At 39.6% G+C, this 23,027-nt stretch overlaps 1 protein-coding gene across 9 annotated transcripts in view; it reads left to right on the top strand.

Annotated features, from left to right (window-relative positions):
• The window catches only part of FBXL17 (F-box and leucine rich repeat protein 17), a 485,194-nt gene that overhangs the window by 111,817 nt on the left and 350,350 nt on the right, over window positions 1–23,027 (top strand). For all 9 annotated transcript variants that reach the window (XR_012158992.1, XR_012158991.1, XR_012158993.1 and 6 more), the window contains exon 5: window positions 22,466–22,573. Coding sequence is in view for 6 of the 9 variants with exons in the window: in XM_073344633.1 (XP_073200734.1) it covers window positions 22,466–22,573 (108 nt within the window). In the remaining 3 variants the exon portion in view is untranslated. The remainder of the gene's footprint in view (window positions 1–22,465; window positions 22,574–23,027) is intronic.

Raw genomic sequence — 23,027 nt, 5'->3', positions numbered from 1 at the left:
CTTGCCCCATAACCTCAGCCATGCAGAACACAGTGCCATGCACAGCCTCAGAAACAACTCTGACATCATAATCAAAAAGGCTGACAAAGGAGGTGCTGTCGTCATCGTGAATAGGTCGGAATATGAACAAGAGGCTGCTAGGCAGCTCTCCAACACCACTTTCTACAAGCGATTACCCTCTGATTCCACTGAGGGTTACCAAAAGAAACTACACCATTGGCTCAAGAAACTCCCTGAAAAAGCACAAGAACTAATCCGCATAGACACACCCCTAGAATCCTGGACACCTGGAAATCCTGGACACCCCATCATCTCAAGCATTGGCACCCTGACAGCAGGATTGTCTGGCTATGTAGACTCCCTCCTCAGGCCCCTACGCTACCAGCACTCACCGCTATCTTCGAGACACCACTGACTTCCTGAGGAAACTACAATCCATCAGTGATCTTCCTGAAAACACCATCCTGGCCACTATGGATGTAGAAACCCTCTACACCAACATTCCACACAAAGATGGACTACCAGCCATCAGGAACAGTATCCCGGATAATGTCACGGCAAACCTGGTGGCTGAACTTTGTGACTTTGTCCTCACTCATAACTATTTCACATTTGGGGACAATGTATACCTTCAAATCAGCGGCACTGCTGTGGATACGCGCATGGCCCCACAGTATGCCAACATTTTTATGGCTGACTTAGAACAACGCTTCCTCAGCTCTTGTCCGCTAATGCCCCTACTTTACTTGCACTACATTGATGACATCTTCATCATCTGGACCCATGGAAAAGAAGCCCTTGAGGAATTCCACCATGATTTCAACAATTTCCATCCCACCATCAACCTCAGCCTGGATGTGTCCATACAAGAGATCCACTTCCTGGACACTACAGTGCTAATAAGTGATGGTCACATAAACACCACCCTATACCGGAACCCTACTGACCACTATACTTACCTACATGCCTCCAGCTTTCACCCTGACCACACCACATGATCGATTATCTACAGCCAAGCTCTACGATACAACCGCATTTGCTCCAACCCCTCAGACAGAGACAAACACCTACAAGATCTCTATCAAGTGTTCTTACAACTACAATACCCACCTGCTGAAGTGAAGAAACAGATTGACAGAGCCAGAAGAGTACCCAAAGTTACCTACTTCAGGACAGGCCCAACGAAAAAAAAACCAGAACTCCACTAGCCGTTACCTTAAGCCCCCAACTAAAAGCTCTCCAACTCATCATCAAGGATCTACAACCTATCCTGAAGGATGATCCATCCCTCTCACAGATCTTGGGAGACAGGCCAGTCCTTGCTTACAGACAGCCCCTCAACCTGAAGCAAATACTCACCAGCAACCACACAACAGAACCACTAACTCAGGGACCTATCCTTACAACAAAGCCCGTTGCCAACTGTGTCCACATATCTATTCAGGGGACACCATAATAGGGCCTAATTACATCAGCCACACTATCAGAGGCTCGTTCACCTGCACATCTACCAATGTGATATATGCCATCATGTGCTAGCAATGCCCCTCTGCCATGTACATTGGCCAAACTGGACAGTCTCTACGTAAAAGACAAATCAGATGTCAAGAATTACAACATTAAAAACCAGTTGGAGAACACTTCAATCTCTCTGGTCACTCGATTACAGACCTAAAAGTGGCAATTCTTCAACAAAAAAACTTCAAAAACAGATTCCAACGAGAGACTGCTGAATTGGAATTAATTTGCAAACTGGACAGCATTAGCTTAGGCTTGAATGAAGACTGGGAGTGGATGTGTCATTACACAAAGTAAAACTATTTCCCCATGTTTATTTCCCCCCCCCCCCGATTATCACTACAAAAGGTGTTTTTTTCTCTCTCTCTCCTGCTGGTAATAGTTCATCTTACCTGATCTCGTTATAGTGTGTATGGTAACACCCATTGTTTCATGTTCTCTGTGTATATAAAATCTCCCCACTGTATTTTCCACTGCATGCATCCGATGAAGTGAGCTGTAGCTCACAAAAGCTTATGCTCAAATAAATTCCAGCCTCTAAGGTGCCACAAGCACTCCTTTTCGTCTTGCAGATACAGACTAACACAGCTGCTACTCTGAAACCTGTAAACTACTTTTGTTACAGTCTTGAAAGTTGGATTATTAGTGAGATCTGATTGTGCCAGGTGCTCTGTATAAAAGTCAGTTTGACAAGTTTTCTATCAAGAAAACTTGTAGTGTTTGTTTAATGTTAGCCTTTAAAGAAAGGGACAGGAAACTCTTTTACCAGACCAAATCTTGAATTATAAGAGTATATCTATAGCAACTGCAGTAGGCTTGACTTTTACATTATATATGTTCTCTCTCAGAGTGAATGACTTCAGTTTCTAGGAAATAATGTAAACTATCTTAAAACTCACATCTGAGTAAAGACAACAATATAACTTTACTACGTTAAGTAAATGTTCTCACAGTTGAACACCAGCATATTTTTATCTTTTGGAAATATTTGTGATTAAACAAATGTGCCCTGTGCAACAAACAGTTTGACTATGCTAAGCAGACTTTTGGGGATGCTATAAGTTTTGTGTTCCATTGAAGCAAACCCAGTCAGTAAAATGTACTGAAAATGTAAGTGTTCATTGTTGTCTTCTAGGGTATGTCTTCACAGCAAAGGAAAACTCGTGTCTGGCCTGTGCCAGCCAACTCAGTCTCTCAGTGCTAAGGCTGTGGAGCTGTTTAATTGCTGTGTAGACTTCTGGCCTTGGGATGGAGCCCAGGCCCCACGACTTTGCAGGGTGGGAGGGCTGTAGAGCTCGTCTCCAGGTGGAGCCTAAAAGTCTACATAGCAAGGAAACATCCCTGCTGCCTGAGCCCCGTGGCATGGACCAGCCACAGGTTGTTTTTTTTTTTGTTGTGTAACAGACCCATAGTGTCTGGACCTTCATGAAAAAAAGATGCATCACATGAGGCTATCTCAGGGTGCAAAAGTGTTTATATGTATAACTTATTTTAACAAAACTCTAATGGATATAGAATTATGGTAATTCAAATGCTTTGATCTTAGCTACAGGAACCGGAATTGAATCTTGGTAGCTTTTGTTAGAGGCTGGATATATGTAAGAGAAGAAATCCTTTGAATGTTCCTTGCCCTTGGCCAGAAGAAAGACCTGATAAAAACTTAACTAGATTGCAATAATCAGTAGCAAAATTTGAGATGGCCCATTGTAACAAATGATGAGAGAATTGATGAGCCTTTGCCTAGTATTTCCCATTAAGCAGTATGTAAATCATTCTGAGACCTGTTACAGAAATACTAATGAAGCAGTACAGAAATTATTTTAGGTATTGTAGCTATAAAATGGCACTATGTCTTCCTTTTTTTAACCATCTCCTATTGAAAATCTTCATCAGAAATTAACATACATTACATAAACTGAAATTACACTACTGAATACTTGAAACATAGGTTGGATTGTGCAGTATTTTCAACTCTTAAAATGTCATTATAAATTCATAAATTGTTCTGAAATAACTTCATCAAAGAAGTGGAGGATATTGAACAACTGGTACTAGAGAGGGATGATTCCTGGAGCAGCTTCAGATCATGCAACAAGGTTTCTGGGCTTGAGAAACCAGCATGGATTGTTGGGAAAGGATTGGTCTGCAGATGTGGGATGACTAGCAGGGATGAGATAATTTCAGGATGGCAAAGGCAATCTTTTTTGAGATATGAGCTGAACTAGCCTTGGAGCTGCAGTGACAATGCACCAACACACAATACCCCATACCCATGGAGAAGGGAGTTGCCATTGCCATCTGGAAGCTGGTCACCCCAGAATGCTAGTGGTCCATAGCCAACTGATTCAGCAACGGAAGGGCCTTTGAATGTTAGGGCCTTTGCCATGCAAGTGTGTAATGCCGTGAAAAAAGTACTGTTGCACCGGGTTGTAAAGTTTGGTAATGCTCAGGAGATTATTGATGACTTTGCACTCATGGGGTTTCTAAACTATAGCGGGGCAATTGATGGGACCCATGTGCCTATTATCTACCTTCCTTCTGCCATGCCTGCTTCCCCAGAGCTCAGAATTTATAACAGAAAGGGGTATTGCTCCATGGTGCTCCAAGGCCTGGTTGACCACTGTGGCTGGTTTACAAACATATATGCAGAATGGTCTGGGAGGTTCCACAATGCTTGATCTTTTGGAACTCAGCTCTGTTTACTTTCATGGTTACAGGATAGCTTACCCACGTGGTCATGATGGACATTAAAGGGTGGAGATTGCTCCAGTTACCCTGGGAAACCTGGCTTATCTTTTGCTTCCCTGGTTAATGAAGCCATTCAGAGGCTGCTTGGACAGAAGGAAGGAACTGTTTAACTGTCACCTCAGTAGTTGCAGAATGGCAGTGAAGTGTTCATTTGGCCATTTGAAAGGAAGGTTGTACTCTTTGTGGAAAAGGTTGGTAGCTTGAGAAAAAAAGAGTACCTAAGATTGTAGCTGCATGTTGTAATTTGCACAATATTTGTGAGGATTAAGGAGAAAGCCTTAGTGAGGGTGGGATACTGACGTGTGGAGACTTGCTCAGCGGTTTGAACAGCCAAGAAGACATCCAGTAGAAAATGGAAACCTCCAAGGCAGTATTGGAAGGGATGCCTACTATTGCTCTTATATTGACTCTCAGGTCTGAAAATGTGCAACTGTACATCCCAGCTGTTAGCCCATGGAGGGGCGTTGGGATGGATTGTGAGCAATGCAGTTTCATTTTTGGGTGGTGGATGTGGCATGTTGTGGCAGTCCTTATTTTATCTTGTCAGTGCCTAGATACTTTTTGTAAAACCCTATGAATTAATTAAAATGCACAGACTTTCTGTGTAAAATGCATTGATGCATCTTTATGAAGCAATTTTAAATGGTTATTATTAAACAATCTATGATTTAACACCAGAAATAAACCTTTAATAAAAACAATATGAAATAAACATTCCAAGTGACACAGTGCAGAGGACGGCAGACCAATGCAAGGGGAGGGGGGGATTCAAGTCACAAGCAAATATATGCCTTGCCTCTCTGCCTCTTGTTCTTGGGCGTTAGGGTGACCAGATGTCCTAATTTTATAGGGTCAGTCCTATAAAAGATTTTGGGGTCTTTCTTATATAGGCTCCTATTACCCCCCACCCATGTCCCGATTTTTCACATTTGCTGTTTGGTCACCCTATTGGGCATTCTTGTGTTGACTGGTGATGCTTGAAGTTATCAGGGGTGTTGGATGGCTCAGAAGAGCTTGGCTCCCAAACTTCTTCTTGCTGCTCTGAGCAGGGGTCTGTGAAGGGAATGACCCATGGGAGCAGAGCTGATGGGGTACAGTGGGGATGAGTTGCTGGTGTTCCCAACACACTGTATAGTCAAGACGCTGCAGGACATGACTGGGTCCTGGTTTACAGCATTACATTTCCTTCCTGGTGCCCTAACAAGACCCTGGGTTGCAGCAGAGCACTCTGGCTCTATATTGTCTCCAGGAGTTGCCTCTGCATCTCCCTCTGTTTTTCAATTGTGTCATGGCAACACTGTGCTTGGCCACTGCAATGCTGCCTTTGGCCACTACAACAATCTTTCTGGAAAACTCCATTTCTTTTTCTCTCTCTGTCCTCAACTGCAACCAGCACCTCTCTGTTCTTTTGGGCTATTGTTTGGGGGTGGTGGTGGGGGAGGGGAGGAGTCTGTAATGAGGTTTGCAAATATTTCATCCTGAGTTTTCCTTTTTGCCCGTCCCCCCCCAGGGTAGCCAGCCACTCAGACGTTGGTGAAGGTCCTGCAGGTGTTGCTGGCTGCTGCAGGTGCTGTGGCTGGGAGTAGGGAAAAACCACAAGTAGTTATTGTTCATAGAGAGGCTAAGTTAGCATTTTTATATGCATTTCTGACTTTCCCTTCTGGAGAGTCTTCCCTGTATTGGGAGAACTTGAGAGAGGGTAAATGGTGTGTGCATGAGGGCTGTATTGGGATTTCTGTTTGCAGAGTATATGCTCTTTGGGTTTGACTTTGTGCCTTGGAGGGTGGGGAAGGGGTAATGGGAAATACGATCCTGGTTTCAGTTTGCAGTTTTGCTTATTTGGTGTCGGAGGGCTTAGCAGGGGCATCTGGGACTGAATTGGGTAGTAATCTCCTTACGTCTCCTTTAGGCTGTCCCACTTACTTACTCAGAGGTAAGTAACTAGAAGGCAGAGAATGGCCATAATTCAAAAAGGAAAAGGGGAGACCATTGAGAGATGCTGTGAAGTTAATCATCAGCATATTCCTCCAGAAGTGCTGCAGGAGTGGAAGGGAGTTGGAGCTATACTGCGGAAATGACCATGCAGCTTCCCCTCATAACGGCTGGAGCAAAACAGAGCAATTTCTCTGTCTTAAATTCTGCTTTATCTCCCCTGCAGACATGGTGAAAGTGCCGAGAAAAATAGATAGGGTTCTGCAATGATTATCTGAACCTTTCAGTGTTCCCAGTTTTTCTCGGTGGAAGCCTGTAAAAAGCCATCACGAGCTTTGCCATCCCTAACATAAAGCTCTTTTCCTGGAAGAATGAGTGTTATAGGGCATTTAAGCCTAAGTGGGGAGCTGTAGTCTTTGTACCTTTATGGGCATGCAGTGCCACATCTACTTCTTGTAAACTGACAACATGAAACAAATTTCTTTTCCTGTAACCACTGTCTGAGCAAACTGTTGAATTTTCCACAATTGAATGTTTCATTATCTGAATCTGCTGTGGAAGGTGAGGAGGGAGGATACTGTGGCTGTGCCACGTTGCCTGACTGCCATTTTGAGCTGGAGAACCAAGTGCGGGCAGAGTTTGCTGGGCAGGACAGAGGCGGGGTGGGGAAAGGAAAATAGGTAGATGAGCATATACCCTCTGAGTTGTTGGCTTGAAAATGGTCAATGGTCAGGGCTTTAACATGACACAGAGGCCGATTTGCCTGGCTGGAGCAGCTGCCATTTAAAAAATATGAACGGGGGCAAAACGGAGAGTGTGGGCTATGGGAGGGAGGGGAGCCAGAGACTCTCAAAGTCTCCTAACTCACATCTGCCTCAAATGGCTTTAGCTGTGGAACGTCCGGAACAGAAACTAACAGGGCAGTATAGCATACAAATAATATTAAATTGTAACTAGAGATACTCATATGATGAGTTTCCCTTGATAGGGTCGGCCTTCTTATTCCTGGCCTGTGTTTCTGGCTGGGAATTGGGCTCATTTCCTGCATGGCAGGAATTTAGTTTGCCTGTGAACTGACCAGTGTCAGGGTAGAGCTAAGAGAGCTAATTCTGGGGAAGCTCTTCACTGGCCTCCTGGTGTACATGCTCCAATGACTTCCTTTTTGGCCTCTGGGGAGGGGAGAAGCAGAGCCAGCAGCAGGGTCCACAACCTTCTTGGGTTGGGTAGTTGTGCAATTGATCAAAATCCTGTCCAGCGCCTCAGAAAATGGACAGGTCACATGTCCACTGCTGGAGCTTTTCCTAGTATCCTTGGTTTTTAAAGTACATTTTTGTGAGCTGTTTGCTCTTTATCTTGCACTGATAGGCATCCTAGTTGTGGCCCCTCATGGCCATTTGCTTAGCAATGTCCACAAAAGATCCTGGTTCTGATGGCAGCTTCCAGCACCAACCCTTCTCCCCAGATGACAGTCAGATCTAGAATCTTAGCTCAACTCAAGGCGGCTGCTTGAGATATATTGTAGGGCTTCTGGAGTAATATCACAGCAATGCTGATATACTTGAATCTAGGACAAACGGGTAATTCCTGGCTATGCACCAGTTTTTAGACAGGGAAGGGGACGTCCGGTAACCTTGATGCTGGAGCAGTGGACACGTGCATGTAAACGAATGCCCACAAAAGCAGTATGGGATAGCAGTTGGAGGACTGCCAAAGTTGTGCTCAGCATCATAGTGTACACATTAACTATGGACCAAACTCACTTGGTTCGCATAAAACATCTTCCATTTTGAAAGAGGACTGCAGGGTTTGTGATAAATGCAGAGTTAGTGCACTATAGTGAATTGTGTTGTGTGAACACAAGCATTTTCAGACCAGATTAATTTGAACTAATCTGATTTAACCACCTCAAGTAGACAAGCCCATAGTCATAGAACTAGTCATTATGCACATGAGTAGCTTCCCTGACTTCCGTGGGATTATTCCCATTCGTAAGGTTCACTTGCGTTCCAGGTTTTGGCTCTGTATTAGAAATAATATACTATAAGGCCAGGAAGGGCCATTGCAGACTCGTTAGTCTGACCTCCTGTGTAATAGAGGCCATTGGATTTCGCTGAATTAATTCCTGTTTGAACTAGAGCATATCTTTTTGTAAAAAACATCCCATCCTGGTGTAAAAATTGTCAGTGATGCACAATTCACCACAACACTATGGTAAATTACCCTCACTATTAAAAATGTATGCCTTATTTCCAGTCTGAATTTGTCTAGCTTCAACTTCCAGCCACTGGATCTTGTTAGAGCTTTGTTATATTCCATGTTTAGATTTCAGCTTTAAACACTAATGTATATTTCATGTGTCCTATGACTAGAACATGTGTAGGTCTTCTTCATTAAAATTCATTATTGAAAATGTCCACTGTAGTAAAATGTTCAGTTTATTGTTGATGATCAAAAATTGGACTTGCAATTTTGGCAACATAACTTTCCCCATGTTTTGAAACAATCAACTAAATTAAGACATGAACGTTCATTTTTTGGTTAATAATCTAGAACTTTTATTGTCATATGGTAATATAGCTCACTTGAGCAACTATAAGATTATTTCTCTTTTATAGGGTAAAAAAAAACCTAGAAAAGTTTTATAAAGCCATATTATGAAGAGAATGTATAACTGTAAATATTACAAATAATTAAAAAGAAAAAAGAAAATTGGATAATTTCCTTACCTGCTGAGACTAGAGCACAGGAGTCTGTTATCCCCCTGCCACTCCTGCTCCCCCCCATGTTTATAATACTGAGTTGGCAATAAACCTGAAAGCTCTCTATATTACTGCAGATTTAACCCAGAGCTCTTGAGTTGCCTTTTTGAATAAATCCACAGTTAAATTATCCAGCTATTGTACTGAGCCTTAAGAAATTAGTAATGTGACCAAAAGCATTTAGATAAGGTGGGCATAGTACTGAACCATTAATGAAATTTGGATGTCTTGTACATTGAAGAATAATGATAAATTATCATCATCTTATCTTTTGCAGATGTTTTGTAATTACTGTAGGGATTTGTGAATTAAAATAGTCACTTCAGCACTGGTTGCTTTCCCAGAATGTTTGCTCCAATTATCATTTAAATACAGTATGCCATTTGTAAAAAGTAAGCATCTGTACCATTTCTTTTAAATTCTGTGAGAACCTTTCACTAAATTTTAGATAAGTCCTTTTTTATGTATTTATATTGAAGCTGTTTTCCAGCAATTTTGTCTGTGTGGAAATGTGCCCCCATACCGTGTGTGTGTGTGACAGAGAGAGAGAGCGAGAGAGAGCCATATTCCCATCTAACTCAATACTACCACTTTAAATTCTAAGTTTTATATTTGTGCACTTTAAGGTAGCATGGTCAATTTCTATTAAACTTTCTTTATTAATAAAGGTTAGAAATAAATGTTAATGAGTGCCCCTGGCATGCTAGGGGAAGGTGCCTTTAATTGCCTCTATACCCAAAAATGGTTGCTGCAGCCTGATGTAGAAATGGATTTCAGTGAAACTGAACAATTTAACAGTTCAGATTAAAAACGTAATAATGAATACTCATTTCTAGGGAGGCATCTCTTTTAGGCTTCTTTCAAGCTCATCTGTGATTGCAAGTTACATTTAGTCTTTGATGTATGTTCCTCTTTCCTTACTCAACCAATAGGGACATTCCAGAATATACAGTGTGATAGCTTCACCTATGAGGAGGTGAATAGACGAATCGGTGTGCACGCCCTGTATATAAGGTCCCGGCACATCTGTCATACTATATTTAACAGGTTTTTTTTCTTTGCCTCCTGTTCCTGGAAGCATGAAGCATGCCTTTGTTCTCATGCCTAAGTTCTTCTCTTCCCAATCCTGGAAAAAGAGTGAGGAAAAGAAACGAGAGTGTGCCGGGAAAATAGAAAACCAGGGGCAGAGAGTCCTTAACAGTGAGTCCTCTGCTTCCTTCCTATCCTCCTTGTAGGACAGGGTGGTAATAGCACCAGCAGCTGTGAAAGGCAAAAGCCCCCAAAAGCTTCCATCCCTAGGGGCTCTTAAGTTGCGTTGCGTAGCACTCATCCCCACTCTGTTCAGCCATCTTGCCTTGTTGAGCAACTGCCTCTATCTTAGCTTCTCTGAATCAGGAAGCCTCTGTCCATAGCTCTTCACATGTAAAAAGTGAAGGAATTTGTTTGGCAAATTAATCGTTAGTCATAAATGCTCTGTAAGATAATAGTGTAGAGGGACTGTCACAGGAATCGTGAATAACAGTTAGCCATGTTTGGCAGATGTGTAAGACGGGTACTTGCTTTCACGTTATGTACAAGTGAAAAATACAACTCCTCTGTCCGGTATAGAAAAAGTACTAGATAACTGCAAATTTTTGAATTAGGCTGTTTTGTATATGCTTAACTTAACAGTGACAAGGTAGATTCATTGTGCCTTATTGTAAAGCAATGTATTGCTTTTTTCCGTCCTCTTTCCTTTTGAAGGACAGTATCACAGTTGTATCTCCTCTTCTGATAGGCTCTGATGTCTTCATAGAAAAACTTTGAATCGATTATAGTAAAAGAAACATTTTGATTGATTACTGTGCCAGTGCTCATTTACAAATTATAGGTTTCAGAGTAACAGCCGTGTTAGTCTGTCTTTGCAAAAAGAAAAGGAGTACTTGTGGCACCTTAGAGACTAACCAATTTATGCTCAGATAAATTGGTTAGTCTCTAAGGTGCCACAAGTACTCCTTTTCTATTTACAAATTAGTTTACCTCTTATTTTCCCAGCCATATAGCTTGATTTAATACAAAACATCCCTAATTATGCAAAGATACTGACAGTGCTGGTGGTGGCAGTATGACACCCAAAAGCTGGGCCCTGAAGTATGCATCTAGGGATGACAGAAAGGTCAAAGGCTACTTTTCCCAAACTTGCTGGCTCCTATGGCTTTTTAAGAGCTTTTCAGGGCTGAGCGGAACAAGAGCTCTGGTATGCAGAGCTTAGCTTTTGACTGAGGCTTCAGACAAATCTCTTGGGCTTTAGTTGGCATTCTCATACCTGAAACTCTGTTAATTGGGGCTCGGATTACTGAGGTTGGACTGTATGCAGAATTGTATAATATAATTACTCATACGTTTCCAAGGTAATTTTTCTACATTCCTCAGACAAACCCTCAGATATGAACTACAAAATGACAGCAACTAATTCATTTGTTAAAATCTCTTTGGTGACGGTCATTGTAATGTTGAGTACATTTACTAAAAATTCCTCTAAAATAATACCACCATGCTCACAGTTTATTACTCAGAAGGCAAAACTTTCCCCAAGTGCTCTTTAATCTGACTTTAAATGATCTAAATGTTTTCAGTGCTATTCTATAATAAGGGATTGACCATAAACCTCTCCGATTAAGTGGATCAATCGCTTGCATTGAAGCAATTGTCACAACTGCCTTATCCTTTTAGACAAAATGGCAGAGTAAGTCTCATCTTTAATTATGCTTTTGTAATTTGACGTGCTTTAGCAATGTGGTAACCAGATTTCTTTTCTGAACTGATTTTTAGTAGTACATTTACAGTAATCTCCGTTTACAATAGTACTTTTGCTTTTGTCTGTATTCGCAAGAAGGGTACACAGAAATAGGAACAGTTTTCCTTACCTCTTGCCTTATAACATGCAAGTAGTTGTCATAACTTTAAACATTTTCATTTCTTCTGTGTTATAAAGGAGCCTACTCCCATGTTGCAATAAAAGCTGGTAAAACCATTTCCCCCAAATTTCTCCTCTGGCATATTTATAAATGTATTTATTCTAAAGTTCACAGTAGTGAATTCTGTAGGGAAAATTGTGTAGATTTTCATTGTTATAGTTTTATGTCCTTAGATTTGTTGTAGTTATATATGATTGTAAATATAAATTTTTAAAAATGTGTGTTTGTGTATAGCTGTTGTGATATGCTTGAAGTAGTTTTACCAAATCCAACCATGTCATTGCCTGAACAGTAGCCGATAAATACCATGTTAGCACATGTTATTATCATCAATTACCAATTGCCTAACTATTATTTGGCTGATCTGAATGTTCTGAAAGTAAAGTCTTTAGCATTAAATGTGGGAATCACTGATCTTAAGGACTATTGCTCTTATAAATCATTTTCAGAAGTTGCTAACAACATTTCTTCAAATGAAAGAAGAAGAAAAGAGCAGTAGCGTGGCTGAAGTTAGTATATTGAAAGATATTTGTACAAGTCAGATGACAAATTATATTCTTACAGTTTATAATCCGAAAATACTAATTTATACTAATTATTCTTTTTCTCCTTAATGAATAGATTAGTGGAAGCCATTGAAATATTTGGAAAGAAATATGGTCTAGAGCAGTGGTTCTCAACCTTTCCAGACTACTGTATCCCTTTCAGGAGTCTGATTTGTCGTGTGTACCCAAGTTTCACCTCACTTAAAAACTACTTGCTTACAAAGTCAGACACAAAAATACAGAAGTATTTTAGAACACCATTACTGAAAAATTGCTTACTTTCTCATTTTTACCATATAATTATAAAATAAACTGATTGGAATATAAATATTGTACTTAGATTTCAGTGTGATATTCGAGCCTGTTTTTCACTTGAGTCTTGTCTGAAGCTGGAGCTCTGAATGAGAGGGCTGAAGCCTGAGCTTCGCTGCCTGGGGCTGAAACTGTAACTTAGCTTCACGGGGGCCCTTTTGGTGTGGGGCCCCAGAGAGTTGCCCTGCTTGCCACCCTCTAATGCCAGCCCTGCACTTGCAACCCCCCTAAACTCACCTTGCGACTTCCCTGGGAGTCAAACCCCACAGTTTGAGAAACACTGATCTAGATGAGTTGATGTACCCCTGGAAGATCTCTGTGTACCCCCAGGGGTACATGTATCCCTGGTTGAGAACCACTGGTCCTTAGTTTAAAGAAGGGGGTAAGGAGCCATTGAGAATCTGAATCTGTGTAATAAGTATCGATTACACAAACTTGTGGGTGCACTTAAGACTTCAAGATAAAAGAAGCTGCAAGAAGATAACTTTGGTATCTCAGATACCAGTGTGTTGGCAATTCTTGGAAAAGATTGATTTCTTATCTTAAAATTATTCATTTTGGCAGTGTGTCTTTACACTAGATTAAATATTCTAGAACTAAAAACAGCCATGCAGCTAGGGATGCAGAAGTATCATGTCATGGGACAGGATTATGATAATCCCACTCTCTTATTATTCTGGTGTGACAGCCTCTGTGATATTGAGATGCCTCCTGGGCTCTTCATTATCAGAAAGATGGAAAAATTGGAGGCATTTTAGGAACGAGATCTGGAAATAGTTAAGGGGCTGGTAGTTTTATTTAAGATTAAAATATACGTACTTTTAGGTTAGCTAAATGATGACTACACAGGAAATAAATTCACAGGTACTTGAAAGATTTAAACACCAAGGATAGACAGAAATTCTTCATATACTTATATATCCAGGTTAGAAGAGAACCGAGAAAGAGGAAGAGTGGCCAGGATGGACCAAGTTGGGCTGTCCAGCCTTCTGAGTTCCCTCCAAAAGGCACCTTTGTAGCTCAAGTGATAACGGTCTGCAGTGACATGGTGAAAATTTAGGCCTCCAATCCTGAAGATGATGTATGATATGAGGTCTGTTTAATTTGCAGATATGGAATTTGCTTTCATTTCCTTTTTAAAAAAAAGTAATTACACACACAGTCTATTCAAAATGTTATGGTTTCGTTTTAACTGTTGCTTTATATAACCTTTTTATAAGTGTACCAAGAAAAGGGAAATGTTAGACTAATGATCAGAAAAAAGGTTTCTAACAGTGATTTCTCTTGGTTTGTGGCATAGCCTTCGTAATAAAAGGCGAAGAAAGCCCTGGAAAGAATACTCTTAAGGGGATCGTCATGCTGGCAAGTGGTCATTGAGATGACAGAATAGGTTTTTTCCACTTCCAATTTCTATGAAAGCATACCTTGTAGTTTCTTTTAGAAAATTATATTTCAATCAACCAGTGAGGGTCAGTGGGTGGGTGCGCATGAATTCACATGAGTGGCCAATCTTGTTCCCACTGAAGACAAGAGGTATCTCCCTTTATCCATTATGAAGAAGCAGAAAAGGGCTCAAACAATTTTTTCTTTGCAGGTGATCCTTAAAAATAGCCCTTAGTACAGCTAAAGGGACAAATACTGCCTTCCTCTGCAGGCATGGATGTCCCAAAATCCAGTGGCTCTATTATAGTTCCTGTAAGCCAGTGGGTTAACTCACTGTCCTGCATAACAAAGAACACTCTCCATCCACAGGAATCCAGCTCTACGTTGCTACTTTCTCCCAAGCGCACATGGTAGGCGTAAGGATGGGGGAGGCACCACCTGGGTCCTAATACTACCATACTGTGCAGGCTAAGCTAGGGTGCGCACACCTTGTGTGACACAGAACACAACTAGATGGGGGCTGCACACCAACATGTTGTTGTGCAGGAAAGATTTCAGGGTGAGCTGACAGAGACCTATTTTGTTTGTATGCATTGGGTTCCATTTTTAAAAATGTGGTCCTTGATATTAAAGCTGAGATTATGTACAGTAATGTATGAGTCTCAGGTGAGTTCATACTGGGTAATGTGTGGTTTAGTGCCTGTGCACCAGGTAGGTAAAAGTGTTTTGGTTTGAATTTTGGATTTCCTTGCATTTGTCAATTTGTGACCATTAAAAACACTAACTTTCTTTAAACATAAAGCTGAATTCAACTACAAGAGACAACAACAACAGAAATTCAGTCTGGCTTATATGAGCCCTGAAAATCTTTCTGTATGGAGAAAGAAAATCTGGAAAAATAAGAATTGCATGGTTGCACATTAACGTCAATTTGTAATATGCATTTATAAGTTAGGGAACACAATTCCTATTTTAATCCAAGCTTTATTTATAACATTAGCTCCTTTTATGTATTTCCAATTATTTCTGTTTCAGCTTCTCTTTAACTTTGTTAATCAGTTATTTTCAGTATTTTTTGTTGAAATTTAAGTAGCTTGTGTTATTTTTCATTTTTGTTTAGAATTATCACCTTTGCTTCAGAGATAATCTTTTTTTGCAGACTTGAAACTTGAATAGAATACCAAATAGGCTAATATTTAGTGAATTTAATTCAGAATATCCAAAATAGTGAATCTGAATAAAATAATGCAGAACTGCAATAATAGAAACTAGTCCAATAAATTAAAGGAAAATGGTTAAGCCAGGCCTAACTTATCATAGATCATTTTAATAGGTGAAAAATATCTGTGCCATTAGTTCCAGGCCAATGTCTTTCCCATTCACAATGCTTTAGTGCATAACTTATAAATCTCTGCTCATCAGCTTATATGACTATTTCAAAGCAAGACTAGCATTGAGCAAGGCAGAATGAGTGAAAGTCAATGAAGGTCGAACAGGCAATCAAATTATTACAGATTCCTCAATGAGCACTAATGTACTTTTGTAATGTGATTAGTTGCGAATTTCTGTGCCCTTGTTGACAAGGGGTCATTTTTAGTAGAACTATAGTATATTCTTTGATTTGCTTTGAGTTGCACTGACTAACCTGTGTGTGTTTACATGCAAAGAAAGATAAGGAAAAGAAAGTTATTTTGGTTGCAAAGTCAAGCACTCAGAAATTAGGAAATCCCAAATTTACAGATGCCTCTGCAACCTTATTTCTGACTCTTGTGCTTCCGTACTGTGGACTGAATGATGCAGGGGTTCACTAAAAACAAATTATGTGATCATGTAAGTAATGATTATCATAATGCACACATACAAAGGCACAGAATTAAGATTGTACAGTCACTAAGTCTGACATTTCCTAACTTTCAAGTGCTTGATTTTGCAACCTAAATAACATTTTTAACACAAACTTTGTGTAATTTCTTAGTTGCTTTTTTAAAGGAAATGAAAGAAAATTCCATTATCTGCAACTGTAAATAGCCTTCATATATTGCATCATCATCAGGATTGGCGCCCTAAACTTTCACCATTGCAATGCAGACTGTTCTTACTTGAGCTACAGAACTAATTATGTTAGCTGGGTATAGAGGGTGCCTCTGGGGGGGAATCAGAAAGTTGGAGAGCCCAACTTGGTCCAGCTGGCCAGTCAGTCTTCCTCTTTCTCTCTGATCTCTTCTTACCTGGATGAAGGTTTTAAACACCAAAGATAGGCAGGTCTGATTTAGTGTGGTATAAGGATTAGAGCTGGGGATTTCCCAGTACAGCTGCTGCTGCTGCTTTGGCAGCAGCGTGTACTTGGCCTAGAATTTTCATGTTCCATTATTATTTTGCCAGTGTTTTCCTTAGGCCCATTTGTGAAAGAAAGGAAATGGCGATTTTTACACTTTGTATCTTAGCAAAAGTTGAATGGAATTTCCTGGGACAAAGAAAGGGAACTTCTGTAATTTGAGGGCGTTCTCTTTGCTGAATATCAAAGGTCTTCTGCAAGCAGTGGAGTTGGGGAAGCTTCTCAAATAAAAGACTGTAAAAAGTTTTTATAATGTAAAGTGCAACCTGAATGTTACCAGCTCTTCCTATGAAATATTATAATTCATTCTCTCTCTCTCTCTCTCTCTCTCTCACACACACACACACACACACACACGTTTTGTTTTCTGAGCTGAAATCTTACACTTGTTATATATGTACATTGTCTGTTCTTATGTATTGATGTCTGTCTATTTATATACATGTTCTATTTATATATAAATCTCTATGTAAATAGCAAACACAAAATACTAATAAAAGAACATTACGAATACAAAGTTAAGCACTCAAAGTTTAGAAGATGCTAGCATTAAGCTTGTCTGTGCAATCTTAATTTGGCCTCCTTGAGCATTTGCATTTTGATACAGTTTTTAATTACATGATCACATACTATTTTTTCCACAAAACCCCTGCCTCATTCAGTGCACAGGATGGACCTACTCTCAGAATGAATCAGGGATGTGTAGTGACCTTTGGTTCATTTGTTGCAGAAGTTGGAAGGTGTGTAGTGAATGAGGCAAGAAGTGTGGTCTTGTGGTTAAAGTAATTTTGTTTTGTTTTTTTAAAGATGCATATACCTCCGTTTGAATAACTCTCAAAATTTTTGAAACACTTCTCTCCAGATGAAAACATTGCATTTTCTGTAGGCCTGTTGACTCTTTGCAAGGAAAAGTAATGTCCAAGTTAGGTTTGGTAATGGGATACTGTTATCAGTGATTCTGGCTGGATGCAATGCTAAAATATTTGACCACAAAGATATTTTTTGTTTGTTTGAAAAAAAAAAACAAACCCTCCCAATCCATCTCTTCCACCTCCCAAAATATCAAATCAAAACAGCTACCCTAAACACATCTAACACTAAATATCTGGCCAGACACTGAAGGACTTATATCCATTTTTCCATAGAAGTCTGTCGCTTTAATCATGTCCCAGCTGATTCCCATTTTTTATCGCAGCCAGGGAAAAGAGCAGCCATGTGTTAAAATTTCTGATTATTAAAATGTCTGGTGACATCTGTTGCATACTCCCTGGACACTGCAACATTAAAATATCCATTTGCCGTGTATAGCATTTGGGCTGAAAAAATTCAGGAACTCCTGAGTACAAGTATGGTGAGGAATGTTAACTAGGAAATTACAGTGCTGACCAAAGAAATTTTATAATTTTCCCTTGAAAATTTAAATTAGCCTCCACAGTTAGTGGAATTTCTGCTGACTGGCAGCCAAGGAGGCTATCTATTATTGAACTGAGTCCACAGTTGTTAAACTGTTTCAGTGCAGTACTGGTTTTTGCAAGTCAATATTTAAGAGCACTTGTGTATGTTAGCAATACCCTATTGATGTCTGTCTAAAATTTAATCAGTTCATGCATAATGTAAATAATTTCTATGAGACCGGAAAACATATGACTTGCATACTGTAGAAAAGGAGTGAGAGACCATATTTGATTGGGTGTATACTAAAATTATATATGACATTGAAAAGGTCCACTCAAGTAATAACCTATTTTACCAGTAAAATATCCTTTGTGCAAAGATTACTTGGTATGTAAAATGTTTTGTTGAGTACATTCATGTATTAGCAGGAAAGCATTGTGAAGTTTAGTAATTTTATTATTTGCAAACAAGTCAAATATTTGACATGTTTGTCATGTATTTAATATTAGTCATATATTTAATATTAATGTGAGAAACTGCAGAGCCTTATTATAAATCTATGGTATTTGACCATCTAACCCACTATTTGCCCACTCCATATCAGCACGGGGGAGGGAATGTTACGCCACACTGAAAGAAATGATGCTCATACTCCAAGATGAGGTGGAGGAGGGAGTGTCAGAGCTAGCTTCTTCTCCAATATCAGTGAATGGAGGAATGTGCATTGGGCGGGTGTGGGGGAGGTGATTTCTCTGCCTTCCATTGGCTGGCTAAAGGGGGGAGTAGAGCAGCCAGTTGGCTATCATTCCCCCCTCCCCCATTTCAAATGTCCCCAGGCTTTCAGTAGCCCTCTTACGCTCTTTGTCTACCCCAGTAACCCATCACTAGAGTGAACATAGGTCCCATAACAGTCCTATTTCCAGTGACCGGACCCTTGGGGAGCCAAACCCTGCCAGTGCTGCTTTTGTTGCTGCCCTGATCTGGAAGGAATGTGTGCAAAGTTCTCAAATTAATAAAGTTGCAGACTGCTACTGAAATCCATCTATAACAGGGTAGATGGCCCCTCAAATGAAATTGGACCCAGCTCTCCTGTTCCAGTCCAGATGTGCTATGGTTTGGTATAATGAGGGAGGGTAGGGCTATCTCTGGGAATTATAAATGAAAGTCCAGAACCCAGAGAAGGGAGAGTTCAGATCCCAGTGTCCAGAGTGGGGGACGGGTGAGATGGGAGAGTCCTGAGAATAGAGAGAGCTCAGAACAAGAGCAGGGCTGTGCTATGAGCTTCAGAGAGGGGATGCTCCTGAAGAAGGGAGCAGTGAGAATTCCCTAGTTGGGCACTGGGGGCACATCGAGCTGGTGAAAGCAGAAGGCAGCTAGGGGTCAGCTACAAACCTTCTCCAGGCCAGACAACCACAGGCAGAGCAGGCTGGTGAGGGATGAAGGCTGAGAGCATCAGCGGGAGATGTCTGCTGGCTCTCTAAGCCAGAGAGCTGAAGTAGGAAGGCTAGAAAGGGCTGAAGGCTGGGGAATAATGGAGGAGTGAGCCCACGGATCTCTCCAGGCAAGAGTTGGAACTATACCAGGAAAGGAAACAAGGCAGAGAAGCACCCCTGCTGGAGGGGCCTGGGTCAGGCACACTGAGGAACACTGCAGCTATACCTAAGAGCCAGAGCATGGTGAGGTGGCGTGTTGATGGACTGTTGGACTGGAGAATTTTGGACTATGGTTGTGGGATTTTGGGTAATAAATTAAGCACATGAAAGGCTGTTTATATGTGAAAAGCTATGGTGTAGAGTTACTGGGGACCCTGTCAAGAAAGGGAAAACTGAGGCAGGCTTGCTGATCATTCCTGTGTGTCTTGATCAATCTCCTCCAGAATTTTTTTTAACTTTTCAAGCTCCTTAAAAGCTTTAAAAATTTTTTTGTTGTTTCCCACATTGTTCTACTTTTCCTTCTACTCCAAAATGTGGAATTTCCCTCCAGAATTATCCTGGTCTAAGGTCAATAATGGCTTTTCTACACATAGAAATGTCATGAATTTAAATTTGTCTCATGATCCAAGAAGCCTAAAATTAGTCCTATCTTCCTGTGGGGACCCAGCAGCATTCTTTTCTAAGGTGCTTGTCAGCAAAGAGGACATGGGTGCATGCACACAGCATTTAGTTGTATTAAGAGCGTTACATGCATACTGTGCATGGAAAGGAAGATTTACCCAAATGAACATTCATTTTCACATGTCAGAAGTTAACCTTCAAAAAATATTCTAAGTAACTATTAGTGAAGAAAAAATGCTCTTGATAACATTCATTTTAATTTTCTTTTTATATTTTACTGATTATAAAAATAAATTTTAAATATATGATTTTAATTCTCATAACCTTGAATATTTTCCAGTTGATTTGTTTGTGGTTCAGCACTGTTTTGAATGCACAGTTTTAAATGATGAAATGTTGCTCATGTGTTAATGAGGAACAAAAACATCCTGTGAATGGCAGATAACAAAATGGTACTGAAAAAGAAGATCAATCAAAAGAAGGTGAAAAGAAAAATGAGGGCTTCTGAGCTCTCTTTAAAGTAATGTTGCAGACTAGAAATAGTGTCATAATGCTCACAGTGTTTCAAGAGAAAAACTTGAGACAAGTGAAGTTTAGAACATGTTAGAATGTATTGGAAAAGTTATTTATTGTATCAGAATTAGAACATATACTGTAGAGCTGTACATGAGGTTGTAATGCTGTATACAGTAATCATTCTTCTTACTATTGCAGATAAATATTATAGTGTAAAACAAAGTATCCTCATACTTCCAAGGGACAGGAAACAAGATGTATCTAGATGTATGTTTTACTGCACTTAGAATCAGCTAACTTTTGTAGCACGGTAACTTTTTCAGCATATATACATTGGGGTCCAGTCCTATTCCCATTGAGGCCAATGGCAAAACTATCTATGACTTTAAGGCAGCAGACTTTTGTGCACTTTGCTATCTTTAACTGAGCATATAACTTTATATATGATGAACATCCTTTTGATTCAACCTCAGGAAAGTGGAAAATGAGAAGGGAAACATGATGAAGAGGTTTTATGACAATAAAAGCATAGACTTGATTTGTTTATGGTACGTTGTATATTCTTTGCTTTAAACAAGTCTTCAGGAGAAAATACAATACAAAACAATGCAAACTCAAAAAAAACAAACAAACCCCAAAACCACAAGTGGCAACAATGCCTATTTTGCATTTATTAATACAACCCTTAGCTTAAATATGCTTCAGGCACGTATTACATTTGAAGGTGAGCTTAATATTTCAACAGATGAATGTTGATGCCAGTGGCTTCATTTCTTTTAAAAAGTACCCCTTTTGATTTGTTTTTATATTATGCTTTTAATATACTGTACTTAAGGATGGTGAGTTTTCAATGTCTGCTTAAAGTAGATAAAGTTCTAAGCTGACATTCTTAACAAGTAAAGCCAGTGTGAAATAGGTATTTGTAGTGAAGAATAGAAAATCTAATAAAAATATGTAATTGTCTGGATAGTAAAATTGAATTCCAAACTGTGATGGAGAAAATTGGGTTTGGTTGATTTAAGCCATGCCTTAATAAACCATTGGGAGAAATACAGTAAAATATGGAGAAATATAAAGGAGTTGAAAATTTAAGACGACTAAAAGTTTAAGGAAAGGAGTTCAGACTATTGTCCTTCCAATGAGAGAACATTTTTGTGCAGAAAATCTAATATTAGAATATTTAAGCATCAAATTGAGTGCAGCACATTGCTCATGTTACATTTTATTAAGTTTTGTTGCAGATATAGACTTAATTATAAAGCTTTCTATATAGATAGATATAGATGTAGAAAAAGTAATATTCCAGAATAACAAAACACGCAGCCTGTACACCTGGCTTATAATGGGAGGTGGGGGGAGAAGGGGAAGGAGCAGAGATTAAATTGGAAAATTAGTCTCTCGTATGGAAAGTGAGGACAAAGCATTATTTACAACTGCTAGCCTATGTATAATACATTCACTTCTGTTAGTCAAAGATTTACTCATTGACAAGAAATTAGGATTGTGTTTTAAGATGAAAAAACCTTATTCATTCTAGATGGCTTAGATTTAGTGGAAGTTGTTTGAAAGATGAAGTAAAAAATCTTCTTGAAATATAACATAGTTCAAGTACTGTCTGCACAGCCAGTAATGGGGACCATGAGAGTCTGCAGGAGCTGGCAATAATTTTCATTTGTTGATGTTCTGATGTTGTGCAAAGTTATGTGAAAAACAGTTGGAATGGATTGTTTTTCCCCTGCAGATAAATTCAGTAGTAAAATTTGAAATTCACTGTCCATCATCTAGTAGTTACTGTCTTTCTCTTTTGCTGGGGGAGATGATTCTTTTTTATCCCATACATATATATCTGCAGACCTGTAGGCACGCTATACTTTCTCGCTCATACTGTCAAGACAAAGAGAACTATTGAACCAACAGTTCACCACTGTTGCTGAGATGCTTGCTAGATTTCATTGAATTGAGTAGATAAGAGTGTCATCTTCAACTGCTTTCTCTCTATCTCTTTGTGTAGGTGACAGATCACTCGGTAAAAGCATTTGCTGAACACTGTCCTGAGCTGCAGTATGTTGGGTTTATGGGATGCTCTGTTACATCTAAAGGAGTCATTCACCTCACCAATGTAAGTACAGTAGCTACAGTACTTAATTATCACCAAAACTGTTGGCATCAACAGTATTATGCTTGTACGTATAATAAAATAACTAGAACTGAGTAGAACGGAAAAAGATTTTTTTTGTGGTCATAAGAAAAAAAAGTCTTTGAAAAGTAAAAAGTGGGCTTTCCCTCTTCAACTGTATACCATAAACATGTTGTGTAAAAAAATCTTCCCACAGAAAAAATAGTGTAAATGTCAAATGTCTTGTAGGCAATCAGTCAGATTAGATGTATAGATTCAATAGAAAAACTTTCTGAAGTTCCGTGCCCTCAGTTAATTGCAGACATAAAATTGTGGATGCAAATAAGACTTTAAACACCTGCCTGTGTGCACCAGCATATATTTTACATGTGTATGTATATGCATACATATACTATGTATATGGATATCTGTATTATGTAATATATAATGTAAATCA

Source organism: Lepidochelys kempii, chromosome 5 (genome assembly GCF_965140265.1).
Source record: "Lepidochelys kempii isolate rLepKem1 chromosome 5, rLepKem1.hap2, whole genome shotgun sequence".
NCBI classification, from domain to species: domain Eukaryota; kingdom Metazoa; phylum Chordata; order Testudines; family Cheloniidae; genus Lepidochelys; species Lepidochelys kempii.
Note: the sequence above shows the minus strand (reverse complement) of the source record. Positions and strands in the feature narration are given on the sequence as shown.